This window comes from Apis cerana, linkage group LG14, assembly GCF_029169275.1.
Source record: "Apis cerana isolate GH-2021 linkage group LG14, AcerK_1.0, whole genome shotgun sequence".
NCBI classification, from domain to species: Eukaryota; Metazoa; Arthropoda; class Insecta; order Hymenoptera; family Apidae; genus Apis; species Apis cerana.
Window position 1 is genome coordinate 172,285 of NC_083865.1, and position 17,849 is coordinate 190,133.

A 17,849-nucleotide genomic window follows, 5' to 3' on the forward strand; every position below is an offset into this window, starting at 1 on the left:
ATAATAGTATTGTAATGATTTTGATGAATATAAGCTAATAGCTTATCAAATGCCCTTCAACAACAAATACTATACTTCTTAAAGATGAGTGGATTGTATAACTAATTACACATGCGGAGAGCGTGTTTATTAAAGAGCACGGTTTCTCATAAAATCGCAGCAAATAATCGTACGATGAGGTGTTAAAACAAAAGTAACGTAATTAATAATCTCTAGTGATCGGACTACGTGTTCACAACGAGATCTTCTTAGTAAACGACATCCGTGCCCTCAGAAAAACCCTTTTTAATTCAATTGGGACAGATTGGGACACGCCAATAACAATAATATCGCGGCCTGTTCGCGATACCTACCAAATTCGAGGAAATTCCTTGCTTAGTATTCAAAGATCTGTATTCAAAAATCTCATAAACAGGATAAACATAGATTGGCGAATCATTTTTATACATTTTTTGAATTAGAACAATGTTATTTGTCTTTGACTTAGCCGCGTCTGGAACATATCATCGTTAGAATCGATTCAGTTAGTCTGAAGTACGTTAGAAATATACAATAGAAGTGTCGGCTAAATTCTCAAAGACAGTCTTCTCAGATAATACCATCCTTTGTTTAGACTTAATAGAGATCCGCGCGCGATAAGAGTTTTTTATATGAAAAATTTCTCCGAATAAGCTGTTTATAAATCTCGTGAGTAATAAATGTTCGTGAACAGACACTTTTGATCGATTCTAAATATAAAAATATTATAATATTATATCAATGTATTTCAATGATAAAAATATATAATATAAATAATCAAATAACGTGTTAATTCTATCATTCAATTATATATAAACAATAAATAATATATATTTAGTTTTGTATTAAATTTTTCTAAACTTGGAAATTTAGAAATTTAAAAAATTAAAATTGAATATTGCAAAAAATTGATATCTCCTTCGTTTTATAATATATTTTAAACAAACAAAATATTTTATTTATTTTTATAAAAAATTATTTTTTATTAATATATATTTTATTTCTATTCTAAATGAATTTGATACTTTTTTCAATATGTATTATTTATTCATTCGATAGTTTAATTATTTGTATGAGATTTATACAACTGCAATATTCGTTAATTTAATTTGAAGATTTAAATTCACAATTTATACTGACGTGCAAAGACTCCAGATTTCTTTAATTTTTCTTCCAAAACAATCAAATAATATTACCTAGTATTATTATTTCAGTTGATAACTGTGTTAATAGTAATTGATAGTAATCGAAAAATCGCAAAATAGTTCAAAAGATTATTAAAATTTATCAATATATTTAAACACGAAAATTATTATGAATTTAAATATTTCTGCATTATTATAATTCTTCTAATTATATCGTATAATTTTAAAAAGTATAATCTTCAAAATAACAAAACTACGAATATTAAGATTGGACAGAAACTATATGTGAGATTTATATTTACTTATGTTCTAATATATAAACAATATAAAATTCTATTGTATAAACAATTGTTGATTTTATAATTGGTAAAAACATTCCACAGAAAAACAGTTAAATTATTTACACTCAAATTAAACAAATAAAGAAAACTAAAGAAAACTAAAACACTTTAACATAAAGCATTTATTAAAATATTTATTATTTCAAACCATTCATTTTCTTTTTTTATTTATTTCTCCTATCAAATTTTCAACTTTCGTATAGGTTATAATCATTAAAGTTACGCAAGTTATTTCGCATTATTCGTAGCAATCTTTTAAAATTATGTATTAAATTTGTTTATATATTTATACGTATATTCTAACGTGTATTCTAAATTTTTAAAATATTCAATTTTTCAATAATATTTATTGTTAAATTATGTTAACTTTCGAGAGTGTTAGTTTTGAGAAAAAAAAAAGATTATCCGTTTTTTTCTCTTTTTTAACTAGTTAGTATTTGATTTCCATTTCCTTGATTTTTTAGATTTATAGGCGGGACACCCGCCACTATCGGCAGAGCATCCGCCAATGCTGTGCGGTATGATTTCGTTACTTTAGCGAGGACTAGGCGCTGGACTTGGCCTAGGATGCGCAATCCTGATTTATTAAGTCTGTCGCATCATGTCGCCGCTGCATACGTTGCTATTGGTATAAATATACCAATTGTACAGCGTTGACATACATGCGTGGTCCAAGTCCCAATCTCTTTTCGCTATCGCTGCAAGAACGAATTTTTCAGTACTTCTTGCTTTGATTCTTCGCACGTGTGTCATTATTCGTAGGCTCGTATCTAGATGTACGCCCAGGTATGTGAAGCTCGTCTTCATTCTTACCTTGCAACTTTAGAGTCTTAGTGGTCTTCTAGAATCCAGCGTACCCTTTAACAAAATCATTTCGGTCTTCTGCGCCGAGAGAGTAAAAGTTTCTCCTTTCCACATCATTTCTCAATTATTCCAATGGCGGTCTGTCCCGCTGTTTCGATTTGGACGCGACTATTTCCGGAAATTATTATCAAGAGATCGTCCGTATATGCGACCGCACGCACGCCCCTCCGTCCGAGAGTGTGAAGCAGATCGTCGAAAACTAGAGACTTGGGTCCAGGAGTATGGATCCTTGCGAGCATCCCCTTGTGGCGTTCTTCGTAACGGCTCCGTGTTTACCGACAAGATCTACCGTATGTCCTCGCAAGTAATAAGAAGGAATAGGATCCTCGGACAGCCTCTCTCTCGCATGCGGTACAATATGCTCGACCACCACACATGATCAAACGCTCGCTTAATGTCAAAGAAGATGGCGGGGACATACTAGTCCTTTATCATTCTCCTCATTTCTAGGATTACGTCTGTCGTCCATCTTCCCCTTCGAAATCCGTATTGATTCGTGGCCGCGTATCAACTGTCCGAAAACAACGGTCTGAGTCTTTCTGCCAGCAATTTCTCCAGACACTTTCCAATCACTGAAAGGAGACAGATCGGGCGGTACGAGACTGGATCCGATGCGTCTCCGTCGGGATCTTTTAGTAGAGCATGGATCGAGTTTTCTTTCCAGGTCTCGGAGAAGGTATCATAGCGCAGACAGGCATTAAAGAGATCTTGCAGCTCTTTGCAAATGATGGCGTGAAAGGCCTTAAGAATTTCGACTTCGATTCTATCGGGACCTGGCGCTTTACCATTCTTCATACTGTTTATTGCACGCCGGACTTCCTCCTTATCGAAAGACGGCGCATCATCCGTCATCGGTGGTTCAACCGCCATCGATGTTTCATTATTTGCGCAGTCATGATATCCTGCGTATCGTTCGGAATGAGGGAGTCCAATAATACTCCTCCCACTTTGGTCTTTCTTTTTCACCTACATAGCATTCCTTCGGCGTTGCAACTACGGTCTCTGCCGCAAACTTCCTGCTACAAAGTTTGTAAATCACGCCCCATGGTTCGCAATTTCCTTCTATGGTGACGAATCTCTCGTCTGGCTTTTCCAATTTCCGTTTTGTATTCTCGCCGGAGGTTCAAATACACGGTTCTTCTTTTCTCCCTAAGTTCGGGAGCACGCTCCATCTGAAACGCCTTTCTTGTCGCATACATCCTCTTCTTGGTCAAGGATTCCGTCCACCATGAAACTGATTTTACATGCGCCTTTTTCGGTTTCATCACATGATGGCACGCTTCGATGGTGGTATCCCGCAGGGCAATTACAGCAGAGAAAACTCTCTCAGCCAAAAGAATCTCGGCATTTAGGCATCCCCTGCTCCGCAACTCCGCGATACGCCTCCGGAATTTTCCCCAGTCTGCCGTTTTTATGTTATATTTGGGGAGTGTCAGTTGGTATTGCTGGCCTTGCTGCGCTGCCATACTTGTCAATATCACATTATGGTCGCTTATCCATTCTTCCACGACAGACCACTTCCTGACGAATTTCAAAACACCTCGGAAAGCAAGAGTTATATATCAATGGTCGAGGCGCCCGAGTGCAGAAGTGGGGGGTGATCCCGACTCGCCAGGGCAAGCTCGATTTCCTCGCCACGGGTATCCGCATAATGACAGAGCCGTAGAGGTGATCTTGCGTTTACATCGGCCGAAATGATTAATTTCTCTCCGGGAAGGATGGATGTGATCTCTTCTATTTTTCGGATGTATGGTTCGATGCTATCAGAGCATTGAAAATAAATGCCTCTGGAGATCACGAGCACACGCCGCCCGAATTCGATGAATTTCCCTCTCGGGTTATATGGTTCTTGCATGAGCAGGATATCGATGCATTCATCGTCCATGATCCGCGCAATCTCGAGGGTGATACATTGCGCTCTCCGCATGTTGAGTTGGGCCAAACGTAGTTCGTATACATCATTATAGGTCTTACTGATCATAGTTCGTTCGTAGTAGGATCTGATTCAAAGCCGCCGTGTGGCTTTAATAAGAGAGATAGGCCTTATCCATAATGGCGTGTGATGATGTTTTTCCGCTTCTCTTGCAATTATGGCAAACTGGATTTTTGTTTTCGTTAGGACAATTTTTGAGGCATGGCCTTCCTCTCTGCAGTGACCACATATCTCCTTGTCGTTCCGGCAATACTTAGCTGTATGTCCAAAGTTGTGGCACTTGTAGCATCTCTTCGCCATTAGATAATCCTGTACTCTGTAACAATTCCAACCGATGTAGATCCTCTTTTTTTTAATAAGAATTTCTCGGGCTTCTTCTGAAGTTTCGAGCATCCAATTACATCTTTCTTTTTTCCTATCAACCGGTTTTAAATGCTAACCTTACTTGTCGGCGTAACATTTCTTTCATGTTTGTGTTTAAGTTCTGTTCTATAAGAGCTTTCATTATCTCCTCGTCGTTATTAGCTCTGGAGACATCACATATTACTCGTAGACATTTTTTCGCTGGGACATTAATCACGAAACCAGCCTCTCTCAGTTTTCGATACTTGAGGAGGGTCGTAAGGTCCTTTTGATCTGCCGTTTCTACGAGGATTCCGTTGCCGCTAATTTTTTTTATATGCTTAACTTTAAGTTTTTCCACTATGGGCGAGACGATCTTTAAAACGGTTTCCTTTGTTTTCTCGAAGTGATTCCTGCATCGGATGGGATTATTGTATTTTGGATATTGTATTATGGATTTCGGTGGGTCTTGTTTCGTGTTTGTGAGCACCGCAATCCCGGAACGCATGCCCACGCGCTCCGCGTATGTCATATTAAGTTTGCCCGATCGTTATATGACTTTTTCTACTGCGTTTTCCAGCGTTTGTTGCTGATCCTGTTTTCCTTATTGCAATACCATTATCTGACCCTCTAAATTGCTATTGTAAATTAGTAAATTAGTAAATTAATTGTAAATTAGATTCCGTTAGAGCAATATCTGGATTTTCGCCACGCTTGATGTTCTTCGGTCATGTCGCTTCGGCGCCATCCTATCGTTCGCGATAATTTGCCTGATCACGTTGCTTCAGTGCCATTTAGTCGTTTGAATTAAAGTTTCCGGTCACATCGGTTCGCACCGCTTTATTTTATTTAATAAATTTGATCTCTACTAGTGGCGTATTGCTTTGTATCGCGAACGCCCTTTCAATGTCCCAATGGCATATTCCTTCTATTTTGTAAGTACCAACTAAAATTACTTTAATTAAAGATAGTTTTAAAAAGTGTACAAATTGCCTGTTTATTTCATTAAACTTGAAATAAGTCGTAACGTAATAAAAGTACTAGAAAGTATTTTTAGATTTAAAATCTTAGTTTAAAAAAAATATTTTTTTTACATTGAAAAAATTAAAAAAAATTTTAAATTTTATAAATTAATTTATTAAATTTTCTTTTGAAGTTTAAAATTATAATTTTTAAAAGTTTAAAAATTAAAGTTGAAAAAAATTGAATTAAAGTTAAATTAATTATTTTGAATTCATTTTTACTTTTATAATTAAAGATAATGTAAATGAAAATTATTAAATATTAAAGGATAAAATTTTATTTTGTATCTTGAGTATCAGGATTGATTAAAATTGAAGAATTTAAGAATTTGAAATATCTCGAAAATAGGAGAGCTAAATTTAAAATTTTAAAATTTTTTTTGTAATATTAAAATTATAAACATAAATTTAGAAATTAAATGTCATTCAAGTTTATTAATATCTAGTTTTTTAGAAATAAATTTAATTTAAAAATTTTTATTTAAAATTTAATTTATTAAAATTTTTATATTATATATTTTATAATATAATATTTAATATTATATATTTTATAATATAATATAATATAATATAATATTTTTTTTAATTTAAAAAATTTAATAATTTAATATGTTTTAAATTAATTTGTATTAATTTAAATAAAGATTTAAATTAAAATTTTTATTTATTATATAAAAATATATATTAAAATTATAAAAAAATGTAGAAATAATGATTAAATTAAGAATAAAAGTAAATTTTAAATTGAAATTATTTAAAGGAATTTAAAGGAATTCGGTAAATATATTATTCACGTGTTTATAAAAAAAACTATGTCCTAAAAACTTAATTTTAGGTCGATCTGTTTCATGAAGTAAAATTTAAATAGCTGCAGTATATTGACTGTACAAAAGTAACATAATAAATTGTCTTTTAATTGAAGAATTAATGAATGAACGAATTAATGAAATAATAACTGTCTCTAAATTATAAAATGAATTTAAATTTTTAATAAAAATTCCATTATTAATTAATTATAGGACGATATGATCCTATAGAATTTTATTTAATTTAGTTATTTATTTAAATTATTTTTAAATAAATAATTAATTAATTAAATTTGATTGAAAGAATTGATAAATTTAATTAACTTTATTTAAAAATTAAATTTGATTAAAAGATATTTTTGATTTATATTTTATAATTAAAAAAATAAATTACTTTAGGAATAACAGCGTAATCTTTTGATAGATCATATTGATAAAGATGATTGCGATCTCGATTTTGAATTAAGATAAAAATTAAATATAGGAATTTAAGTTTTTAAGTCTGTTCGACTTTTAAAATTTTACATGATTTGAGTTCAAATCGACGTAAATCAAATTGGTTTCTATCTATATTATATTCTATCTACAATAAAAAAATAAATTAATTGTATGAAAGAACTTTAATTTATATTATTTATGAATAAATAATTAATAAATTTATTATTTTAGCATATAAGATGCATTAAATTTAAAATTTAATTATATTAATTTATTTAAATTAATAAATAATAATTTGAATTTTGAATTTCAATTAATTTATTAATTTTAATAGTTATAATAATATTTTAATTAGTGTAATATTTTTAACTTTGCTGGAACGAAAAATTTTAGAATATATTCAAAAATATATTCAAGATCGAAAAGGACCTAATAAAGTTTTTTTATTTCGTTTATTTTAACCTTTTAGAAATGTATTAAAATTATTATCAAAAGATTAATTTTTTTTATCATTAGTTATATGAGTTTTATATTCTTGGGTTAATATTATTTGTACAATGGAATTTAATATTTCATTTATATTATTAATTTTAGGATTAAGTGTGTATCCAGTACTATTTATACAGTACTGTTGGATGAATTTCAAATTATAATTGTGCTATTTTAGGTTTAATACGTTTAGTTTCAACAATAATTTCTTTTGAGATTAATTTATTTTTTTTTAGATTAGTTTTTAGATTAATAATATTAATTGAACGATTTTCTTTTAGTGAATTTATTAATTATCAAAATAAAATTAAATTTGGAATTTTATAATCATGTTAATAAAATAAAATTATTAATATTCAAATATTCAAATATTCAATAATAAATTTTATTAAATAGATTGAATTTATTATTTTTTAAATTGTTATTATATAAAATAGTGATATATAAAATTAAAATTGATATTTTTGATTTATTACTAATCCAATTACTCCACCAAGTTTATTAGGAATTGCACGTAAAATTGAATGTGCAAATAAAAAGTATTATTCAGGTTTAATATGTGTTGGAATATTTATTGGATTTGAAATTTAAAAATTATCTCCTAAATGGTATGAAAATTAAAGATTAATAAATATAAAGATGAATAAAATAATATAGAATCTTAATTGAAATTGACCTTTAATTGAAAAATATGGATGAAATGAAATTTTATTGGCGTAATTTGAACCTAATGGATTTGATGAACCAGTTAAACGAAGTGCAAATAAATGTAAAATAAGTATAAATAAAATTACTAATGGTAAAATAAAATGTAAAATATAATAAGATAAATAAAATGAAATGAAAAAAATCGATTTAAAGTGGCATTAATAATTGAAAATCAACTTTAAATTCATAATATAATTTATTATTAATGTATGGAATTGCTGATAGTAAATTTGTAATAACTGTAATTCCTCAATATGATATTTGTCCACAAATTAAAACATAACCTATAAATGCTGCTGCTATTTATATTAAAAGAATTAAAATTCCAATTCTTCATATTCTAGGAAATTTATATGAACAATAAAATATTACGTCTAATATGAATATATATAACTATAAAATAAAACTATAAAATAAAAAAATAAAAATATAACTATAGAATAAAATGAAGCACCATTTATATGAATTAATCGAAATAATCAAGCTGAATTTATATCTTTTATAATATTTGTAATTGATCAAAATGCAATATCAATATTAAGACAATAATATATTGATAATATAAATACAGAAATAATTTTAATTATTAAAAAAACTCCTAAAATTGATCCAAAATTACATATATAATTAATATTTATTGGTGTTGGTAAATAGATTGTTGATATAATTATTTTTAAAAATTCATTAGAATTAAAAAATTTTTTTTAAATTTTTATTTTGAGTTTAATTTAAATATTGAATTATTTTTTCTTTCGAAGAGTTTTTTTTCAATATATATAATTTTTATTATTAATAATAAGGTAAAAATTAATATAAAAATTATTGTAATAAATAATGTAATATTTGTTTCTGTATATAAATAGATTAAGTCAATATTTTTAATCAGATTAAAATATATTTCATTATTTATTATTTTTTTTTTTTATAATTTAAACGATAATATTATTAAAAATAAAATTTGTAAAAATAATTTAATTTTAAGTTTTAAAAGTTCATTTATTAAAGAAATATAATATGAAAATATTACTAATATTCCTCTTAAAAAAACAATGTTATTATAATTAATAATGAATTTATTGGACCAGTTAAAAATAATATAGTAGAAATATAAATTGAATATACAATTAAATAAATTAATAAAATTGATGAATTATTATAAATATTATTTAAATAAATTCTTGAGATTGTTGAAATTATAGTTGATGATAAAATTTTATATAAAATTAAAATTATTGTTATAATAAATTTGTTATAAATTATAATTTTAGTTATATATACACAATAAATATTTATTGTTCAAAAAATAGTTTAATCAAAAATGGTAATTTTGGGAATTATCGATATTTAATAATTTAAATTTTTTTGAAATTTTAAATAAACTTAGCTAAAATATTATTTTATATATTTTAATTTACAAAATTAATGTTTCAAATTAAACTATTTAGCTAAATAATAATTAAAATTTATTAAATTAATATTTTTAATAATTTTATTATTTTTTACATTTACATTATATTATAATGTAAATTTTTTAAGATTTTTAATTTTAACAGAATTTTTGGTTATTACAGTTTTATTTTATATTATTGATAATGAAATTAATACACGATTATTTTTAATTTTTTTATTATTTTCTGTTTCTGAATTAGTTTTGGATTTATCATTTATTTGTAAGAATAAATTATGAATTATGTCATCGAAAATTAAGAATATTAGATTTAATTTATTAACTTAGGATTATTATAATTTTATTAATATTTGTATATTTATTTATATTATTGATTTAAAAAATAAATAATTTAAATTTAATTATAATATTATTGATAAATTTATTTAATTTTAATTGAATTGAATGAATTTTTATTTTTTATAATTTTAATTTCAATAATTTTTCTTACGATTTAATAATATTAACTTTATGAGTTTTTTGATTAATTTTTTTATTATTAAATAATAATAGAATAAATTGTTTTTTTATAAATCTATTATTAATAATTTCATTATTATTAGTTTTTATATCAATAAATTTATTGGTATATTATTTATTTTATGAGTTAGATTTATTATTGATTTTTTATTTCGTTGTTGAGGATATGAAAATCGTTAATTATAAATTTTATTTATTGTTTTCTACAATAATTTTTTCATTAATAATATTATATATTATTTATTATATTTATTGAATTGATTGTAGATTAAATTTTATATTAATTGAAAAATTAAATTTAAATTTAAATTTAATATTATTTATGTATTTATTAATATCATTTTTAGTTAAAATTCCAATTTATTTACTTCATGGTAGATTATTAAAGACTCATGTTGAAGCATCTTATTATGGATCAATAATTTTAGCTTCAATTATATTGAAATTAGGAGAATATGGAATATTATGATTAATTTATAATAATATTTGATTAATTTTTAAGAATTTATTTTTATACAAAAAATTTTAATTATAATTAATTCATTTGGAATTTTAATTTTAAGATTAATATGTTTATTTCAGTATATGATATAAAATCTATTATTGCAATTTCATCAATTGTATATATAGGATTAATAACAATAAGAATATTAACTTTTTTTAAAATAAGAATAAATGGTGGTTATTTAATAATAATTTCTCGTGGTCTTAAATCTTCAGAATTATTTTTTGTCGATAAATATAATTTATAAACAAACTAATAGACGTTTAATATTTGTTAATAATGATATAATTAATTTTATATTTATTTTATATTTATAATATCTTTATTTTGATTTATAATATGTTCATCTATATTTAATAAGTGAAATTATATTAATAATTGGTTTAGTACCATGATTAAAATTTATAATTATTATTCTAAAAATATATTGTTTATTTAGATTTATTTATTCAATTTATTTATTTATATTTACTAATCATGGAAAGATTTATATAAGATTTAAAATTAATAATGGGTTATTGATTGAATATTTTATTTTAATAATATTTTAATTATTATATTATATATTTTAATTATTATATAATATTTTAATTATTATATTATTATTATATTATAAATTATTTTAATAATTGAATTCCATTAAATTTAATGTTTTTAAAATTAAAATTTTATTTAATTTTTATTTAAATAGTTTAATAAAAATATTGATTTGTGAAATGATTTTGTGAAATTAAAATAAATATAAATTTATTTTAAATTATTTATTTTAAATTATCATAAAAATATTAGTTTGTGGAATTTTGTTATTTAAATTTTGATTATTTATTATATTATTAAGATTTTTATATTTAAGTAAAATTTTTATTTTTAAATATTTATACATTTAATTCTATAAAATTTAATTTTTTAATAATAGATTATAAATCATTAATATTCATTCTTTTAGTAAGAATTTTCTATTTAATTTTTTCTGTAATTATTATTTATTGAATTAGATATATAAATTTAAGAAAATTAAAAATAAATTGGTTTTTATATTTAATAATTTTATTTTTAATTTCTATATATATATTAATTTTAAGACCAAATATATTATCAATTATTTTAGGTTGAGATAGGTTAGGATTAATTTCTTATTGTTTAGTAATTTATTATATAAAAATAAAATCATTTACTTCAAGTAGTACTTCAACTATTATATACAGTTTATTTTAAAACGTTTAGATGATATTGGATTATTATTAATTATTAATTATATGTTTAATAATTTATTATGGAAAATGAAATTTATCTTTTTATAAAATAAATAAATTTATAATAATTTTTTTATTATTAATAGCTTTTAAAAAAAGAGCTCAAATTCCTTTTTCAATTTGATTTCCAATGGCAATGAAAGCTCCAATACCTGCTTCATCTTTAGTTCATTCTTCAACAGCTGGAATTTATTTATTAATTCGTTATGTAAATTTATTAGTGTGTAAATATAAAAATATTATTTTATTTATATATTATTTATATATTAATTTCAAGATTAACAATATTATTTGCTGAATTAACAGCAAATTTTGAATTAAACTTAAAAAAAATTGTTGCTTATTCAACATTAAGACAATTAGGTTTTATAATAAAAATATTATCTACAGGATTTACTGAATTAGTATTTTTTACATTTATTTATTCAAGCAAAATTTAAGTCATTAATATTTATTTATTAATGTGTTGGAAGATATATACATTTTATAAATTGAAATCAAGACATTCGATTATGGAATATATTATGTTTATCTATTAAAAAGAATAATTATTACTTTTTCAATTTTAAAATTATGTGGATTTCCATTTTTAGTTGGTTATTATTATAAAGATTTAATTATTGAATGTTTTTTTCTAGAAAAATAAATTATTTTTCAATAATAAATTTAATTATTGGAACAATTTTAATTGTTTCATATTCTTTTCGAATAATTTTAGTAATAACAAACAAATATTTAATAATTAATGTTGTATTTAAAAAAGAAGATAAAATTACGGGAATTTCTATATTAATAATAATAATAATAATTTTAAGATTAATTTATAGAAAATTAATTTTTAATACAATAAATTTTAATTTATGTAGAATTAATTTATTATGAATTTATAAATTAATAGTATTTAAAATAATAATTATAGGAATAATTATAGGTTATAATTTTTATAAATTTATTTTATTAAGTAATAAAACTGGTTTATCGCAAATATTATTTATATTTATAAATATAATTTATAAAAGAATTTAAATTCTTTTAAAAAAAAAAAATTAATTTTATCAATATTTAATTATGAAGTATTTATTGAAAAATCAATTATTAAAATATTAGTAAATCAAGTAAATTTATAATATAATTAATACAAATAATGGTATAATTTTTAACATTAAATTTACATAGTTTTAAAATTACTAATATTATATTGAAATTAATATGTTTTTAACTATTATAATTTATGTAATTTATTATTTAATTTATATAATTAATTTTATTAATTAATTAATTAAATTATTTATTTAAATAGCTTATATTTAGAATGTAATATTGAAAATATTAATGAAAATTTTTAAATTTTTTAAATAAATAATAATATATAATATAATATATATTATTATAATATATAATATATATAATATAATATATATTATTATAATATATAATATATAATATAATCTAATAATAAATAATATAATATCTAAATAATTTATTAACAATAAATTGCTAAATAATTAACTTTAATTAATTTAAAATTTATTAAAATTTATTTATTATAGCAATATATAAGAAATAATAATTTACATTTAATTTCGATTTAAATTAATTAATTAATTCAATTAATTAAATCTTTATATTATTTTAGTTTTTGTAATTATTATAATCTAATTAAAATATTCAATTTAAATAATTGTTTATTCACTCAAATGATAATATTAAAATTAATAAAATTTATAAGATTTTAAATAATAAATAACAGGTAAAAATAAAATAATTTTAACATCAAAAATTAAGAATATTATTGTTATTAAAAAAAAAAAGGAAGTGAAAAGGTTATGTTAAATTAGATTTTGTAATAGGAGTAAATCCATATTCAAAAGGAGATCTTTTTCAAAATCTTCTTTTTTTTATTGAAATAAATTTATTAAAATTATTTTTAATGAAATTAAAGTGATTAATAAAAATATAAAAAGATATATATAATTATATATATTAAATTTAATTAAATTTCTTAATTGGAAATTAAACGTATTTATTTATACTATATATGTATATATATATAATTAAAATTTAATTTTTAAATTTAAATCAATAAATAAATAAAAATAATCAAATTACATCAACAAAATGTCAATATCAAATGGCTAATTTAAAATTTATATTATGTTTATTTCAAAAATGAATTTTTAATAGTCCATATAGAGATACTAAAAGAAGAATGATCCAATTAGTACATGTAAACCATGAAATCCAATAGCTATAAAAAAAATTGAACCATAAATTCTATCTTTAAAGCAAAAAAAAAAAGAATTTAAATATTCAATTGTTTATAAAATAGTAAAATAAATCTAATAATCTAATAATCTAATCTAATAAAATTGTTTCTGTTAAATAAAATTTTCTAAATTTTAAATTATTAATAATTAAATAATAATGACTTAATGTTACTCTAAATCCTGGAGAAATTAAAATAAATGAATTTAATAATGGAATTTCTATTGAATTAAAAAATTTAATATTTTTTGGTGATCATAATATATCAATTTCAATTTCATATTTGGGGAAATTGATGTATGAAAGAAAGTCCAAAAAAAAAAAAAAATACAAAAAATATTAATTCTGAAATAATAAATAAAATTATTCTAAATTTTAAAAAATTAATAATAAAAAATGTATGTAATCCTTTATAATAAAATGTCCTTTCTCGTAATAATATCACAAAATCAAAATATTATAATTAAAATGGTATTAATTACATTTAAAATTAGAAATAAAAAAATTATTAATTCAAATAATCTAAAAGATAAAATAATTGATCATGGGCTATTTATGATTACATTAAACGGAAAGTTTTTTTTCATTATTTATTAATTAATATTAATGTGATTCTGAAAAATATAAAATTAAGAAAATTGAAAATACATATCGTTAAATAATTGATATAAAAATTTCTAAATTAATAATATATTTTGAATTAATAAATTAATTGGAATTATTGCAATAAAATTTCTAATAAAAATATCTAATAATGTTAAAATTAAATATCCTGAAATTAAATTTGCTGATAATCAAATTCATCAAATAATTAATTTAATTAATTCAATAATAACTATAAAATTTATTAAAAATACTGGAAAGTCTTTATTGGAAAGTATTTTTTTTATCATATATTTCATACCAATCTTCTTGCCAATACTTACTATTTTATCTCATTCATTTTGTTACGTGATATGTTAATGTTCTCTTAATATACTTAAATCATTTTCATCTATATTAATATTCACAACTAAATTCTTCTTCTTGTATCTTATTTGGAAAATGCACAAATGAAACATAAAAAGCATAAAAATGTACGCAAATATATGTTTATAATTAAGTATTACATATCAAGATTATAATCGTACAAGAAGAGCAAAAATAATGATGTTTGATTCTGTTTGTTTTAATTTTCTAAAAAAAGAAAAATGAATATTTTAACGTGATGAACATTTAATCCAAGTTTAGTATTTTATTGCCATTATATTTTCAGATACACGTTTTATCAATTTATTAAAAGGATAGGGACCAAAGGTTCCTATATCTAATCTAACCAAATTTCTTACTTTGTTTCATTACTTATGTTTAAAAATGAGAGAATAGAATAGCTTTAAAGTTAACAGTCATGCTTCTGCATAACATCTTAAGATTGCCTGTGTACTTTGACAGTGTGCAGTGACAACCATATTGAATGAATTTTTTCTTATAAAAGAGAAAAAAAATATTGATATATTTATTACATAAAAGTCAGATTGTTAATATTTGACTTATTCCAATAATATATATAGAGGTTAATTTTTAATTTTATGATTTTATGAAAACTTACACATTTAAGAACATTAGACTCAAAATTTTCTTCACCAATTTCACAAGAAAATACAATGCAGTGGATTCTGAAACGAGTGATATTACATTATAAATTCTTGCATTTTTTAAAGACAATTGAACAAATACACATGATATTATCTTGGATCTTTATCTTGACTTAATCTTCTACAGAAAAAAATTGAGCAATTGTATCCGTAATAAGATTACATGTGCTTCAGTTGATGAATTTTCTTTGTTTGCCAGGATCTCTAAATATTGCATCACTGTATTTGTTTTTGCGACACAAACCAGGAGATTAAACTATTATAAATTCCACATTGTCGAGCATTTACATATTCTCGATTTCCACGTAATATAGTTAAATAATATTATTCTCAATTAGTAACATAGACAATTAAATCTTGTTGTGGAAAAATATTTAAAATGGATTATTATTATTATTACGAATGTTTATCAATATATTTAAACACAAAAATTATTATGAATTTAAATATTTCTGCATTATTATAATTCTTCTAATTATATCACATTATTTTAAAAAGTATAATCTTCAAAATAACGAAACTATGAATATTAAGATTGGAGAGAAACTATATGTGAGATTTATATTTACTTATGTTCTAAAATTCTATTATATAAACGATCGTTAATTTTATAATTGATAAAAGTATTCCACAGAAAAACAGTTAAATTATTTACACTCAAATTAAACAAATAAAGAAAACTAAAACACTTCAACTTAAAGCATTTATTAAAATATTTATTATTTCAAACCATTCATTTTCTTTTTTTATTTCTTTTTACTGTCAAATTTTCAACTTTTGTATAGGTTATAATCATTAAGGTTACGTGTTATTTCGCGTTATTCGTAGCGATCTTTTAAAATTATGTATTAAATTTGTTGTTTATATATTCATAATTTATATTTTATATCGTATTTTTAAATATATTAATAAATATTAATAAATATTAATATATTTAAAAATACGATATAAAATATAAATTATATAATATAAATATAATATTAAATATATTAATATATGTGTGCATATTCATTTATACGTATATATGATTTACAAAATATAAATTCACAGAATATCTATTACAAAACAATCAAACATGACGGCAAAAAACGACATTTAGATTAAATAATCTAAGCGTATATAAACTCTTCGACAACAGCATTCGATTTAAAGTAATATATATACATACACACATGTATATATATATATATATATATATATATATATATATATATATATATATAACATATCGATCATATTGTTATAAATTAATAATATATCACTCTTGTTAACAATATTATTTTAACATAATTTTGATATGTATTTAATTTTAATTAATTAATTAATTATCAAATATATGGTATCAATCCTTTAAACATACTTTCAAGTGATTATTTATAATCTTTCATAGAGCATTAATATGTAATGTATTAATATATTTGTAATAATATCTTTGAAGATTTTAGAGATTTGAAATTCAAAATAAAAGTTGTTATACAAAAATTTCTCTGTGATTTATTAATTAAGTTATAATAGTTTAAATTGATGTTAGTTGAAGCGAGATGAAAATAACTCAAATTGCTTATAATTTAAATAAATATTATTTAAATATATTTTAAATAAATATCAATCGACATTTTATGCTAATTTTTGCATTTGTTTTAAAATTGACTCTCTAAAAATAAATATATTTATTTATTTTATTTTAAGTTGAACTGTGTATAGGTATTATGTAAATAGCAATTAATACACACATACACACACACACATACACACACACATAAAATTATTGATACAAATTACAAATTTAATCTGCAGTAATCAGTTATACGAAATAAAAATATTTTCTATCTTTGCATGACATATATTGATAAATATTTTATACAATTTTATATATTTTATACTTCAGTACAAATTATCATTTCATTTTATTATTATTGAGTAGATAATAGTTTTCACTAATAAATATTCCTAATTTAGTATTATTGTCCAAGAATTTCAAGAAAGAAAAGAAATAAGAAAAGGTAAACAATAACAAAATAAAAACTTGAAATATCTCATTGCATTCCATGTTATGTTATAAATTGTTACTTTCTTTACGAATTTTAATCGCGTCATTTAAAATTCCAACTCGGGTAATTCCATTTGCAACCTTCTCGATATAAAATAAATCCTACCTT

General features: G+C 22.1%; 1 protein-coding gene and 1 long non-coding RNA gene across 4 annotated transcripts in view; both read right to left on the reverse strand.

Moving 5' to 3' along the window:
- LOC133667306 (uncharacterized) overlaps positions 1–16,897 on the reverse strand; it is a 31,536-nt gene extending 14,639 nt beyond the window's left edge. For all 3 annotated transcript variants that reach the window (XR_009832675.1, XR_009832677.1, XR_009832676.1), the window contains exon 1: positions 15,645–16,897. This is a non-coding gene — a long non-coding RNA (uncharacterized LOC133667306). The remainder of the gene's footprint in view (positions 1–15,644) is intronic.
- Positions 1,500–5,867, reverse strand: LOC133667310 (uncharacterized). Its single transcript, XM_062085133.1, has 2 exons — positions 4,742–5,867; positions 1,500–4,617 (listed from the first exon to the last, which is right to left on the reverse strand). Exons 1-2 carry the CDS (start codon positions 5,173–5,175, stop codon positions 4,374–4,376), a joined length of 678 nt encoding a protein of 225 aa, XP_061941117.1. The 5' UTR covers positions 5,176–5,867; the 3' UTR covers positions 1,500–4,373.
- Positions 16,898–17,849: the final 952 nt, after the last annotated feature.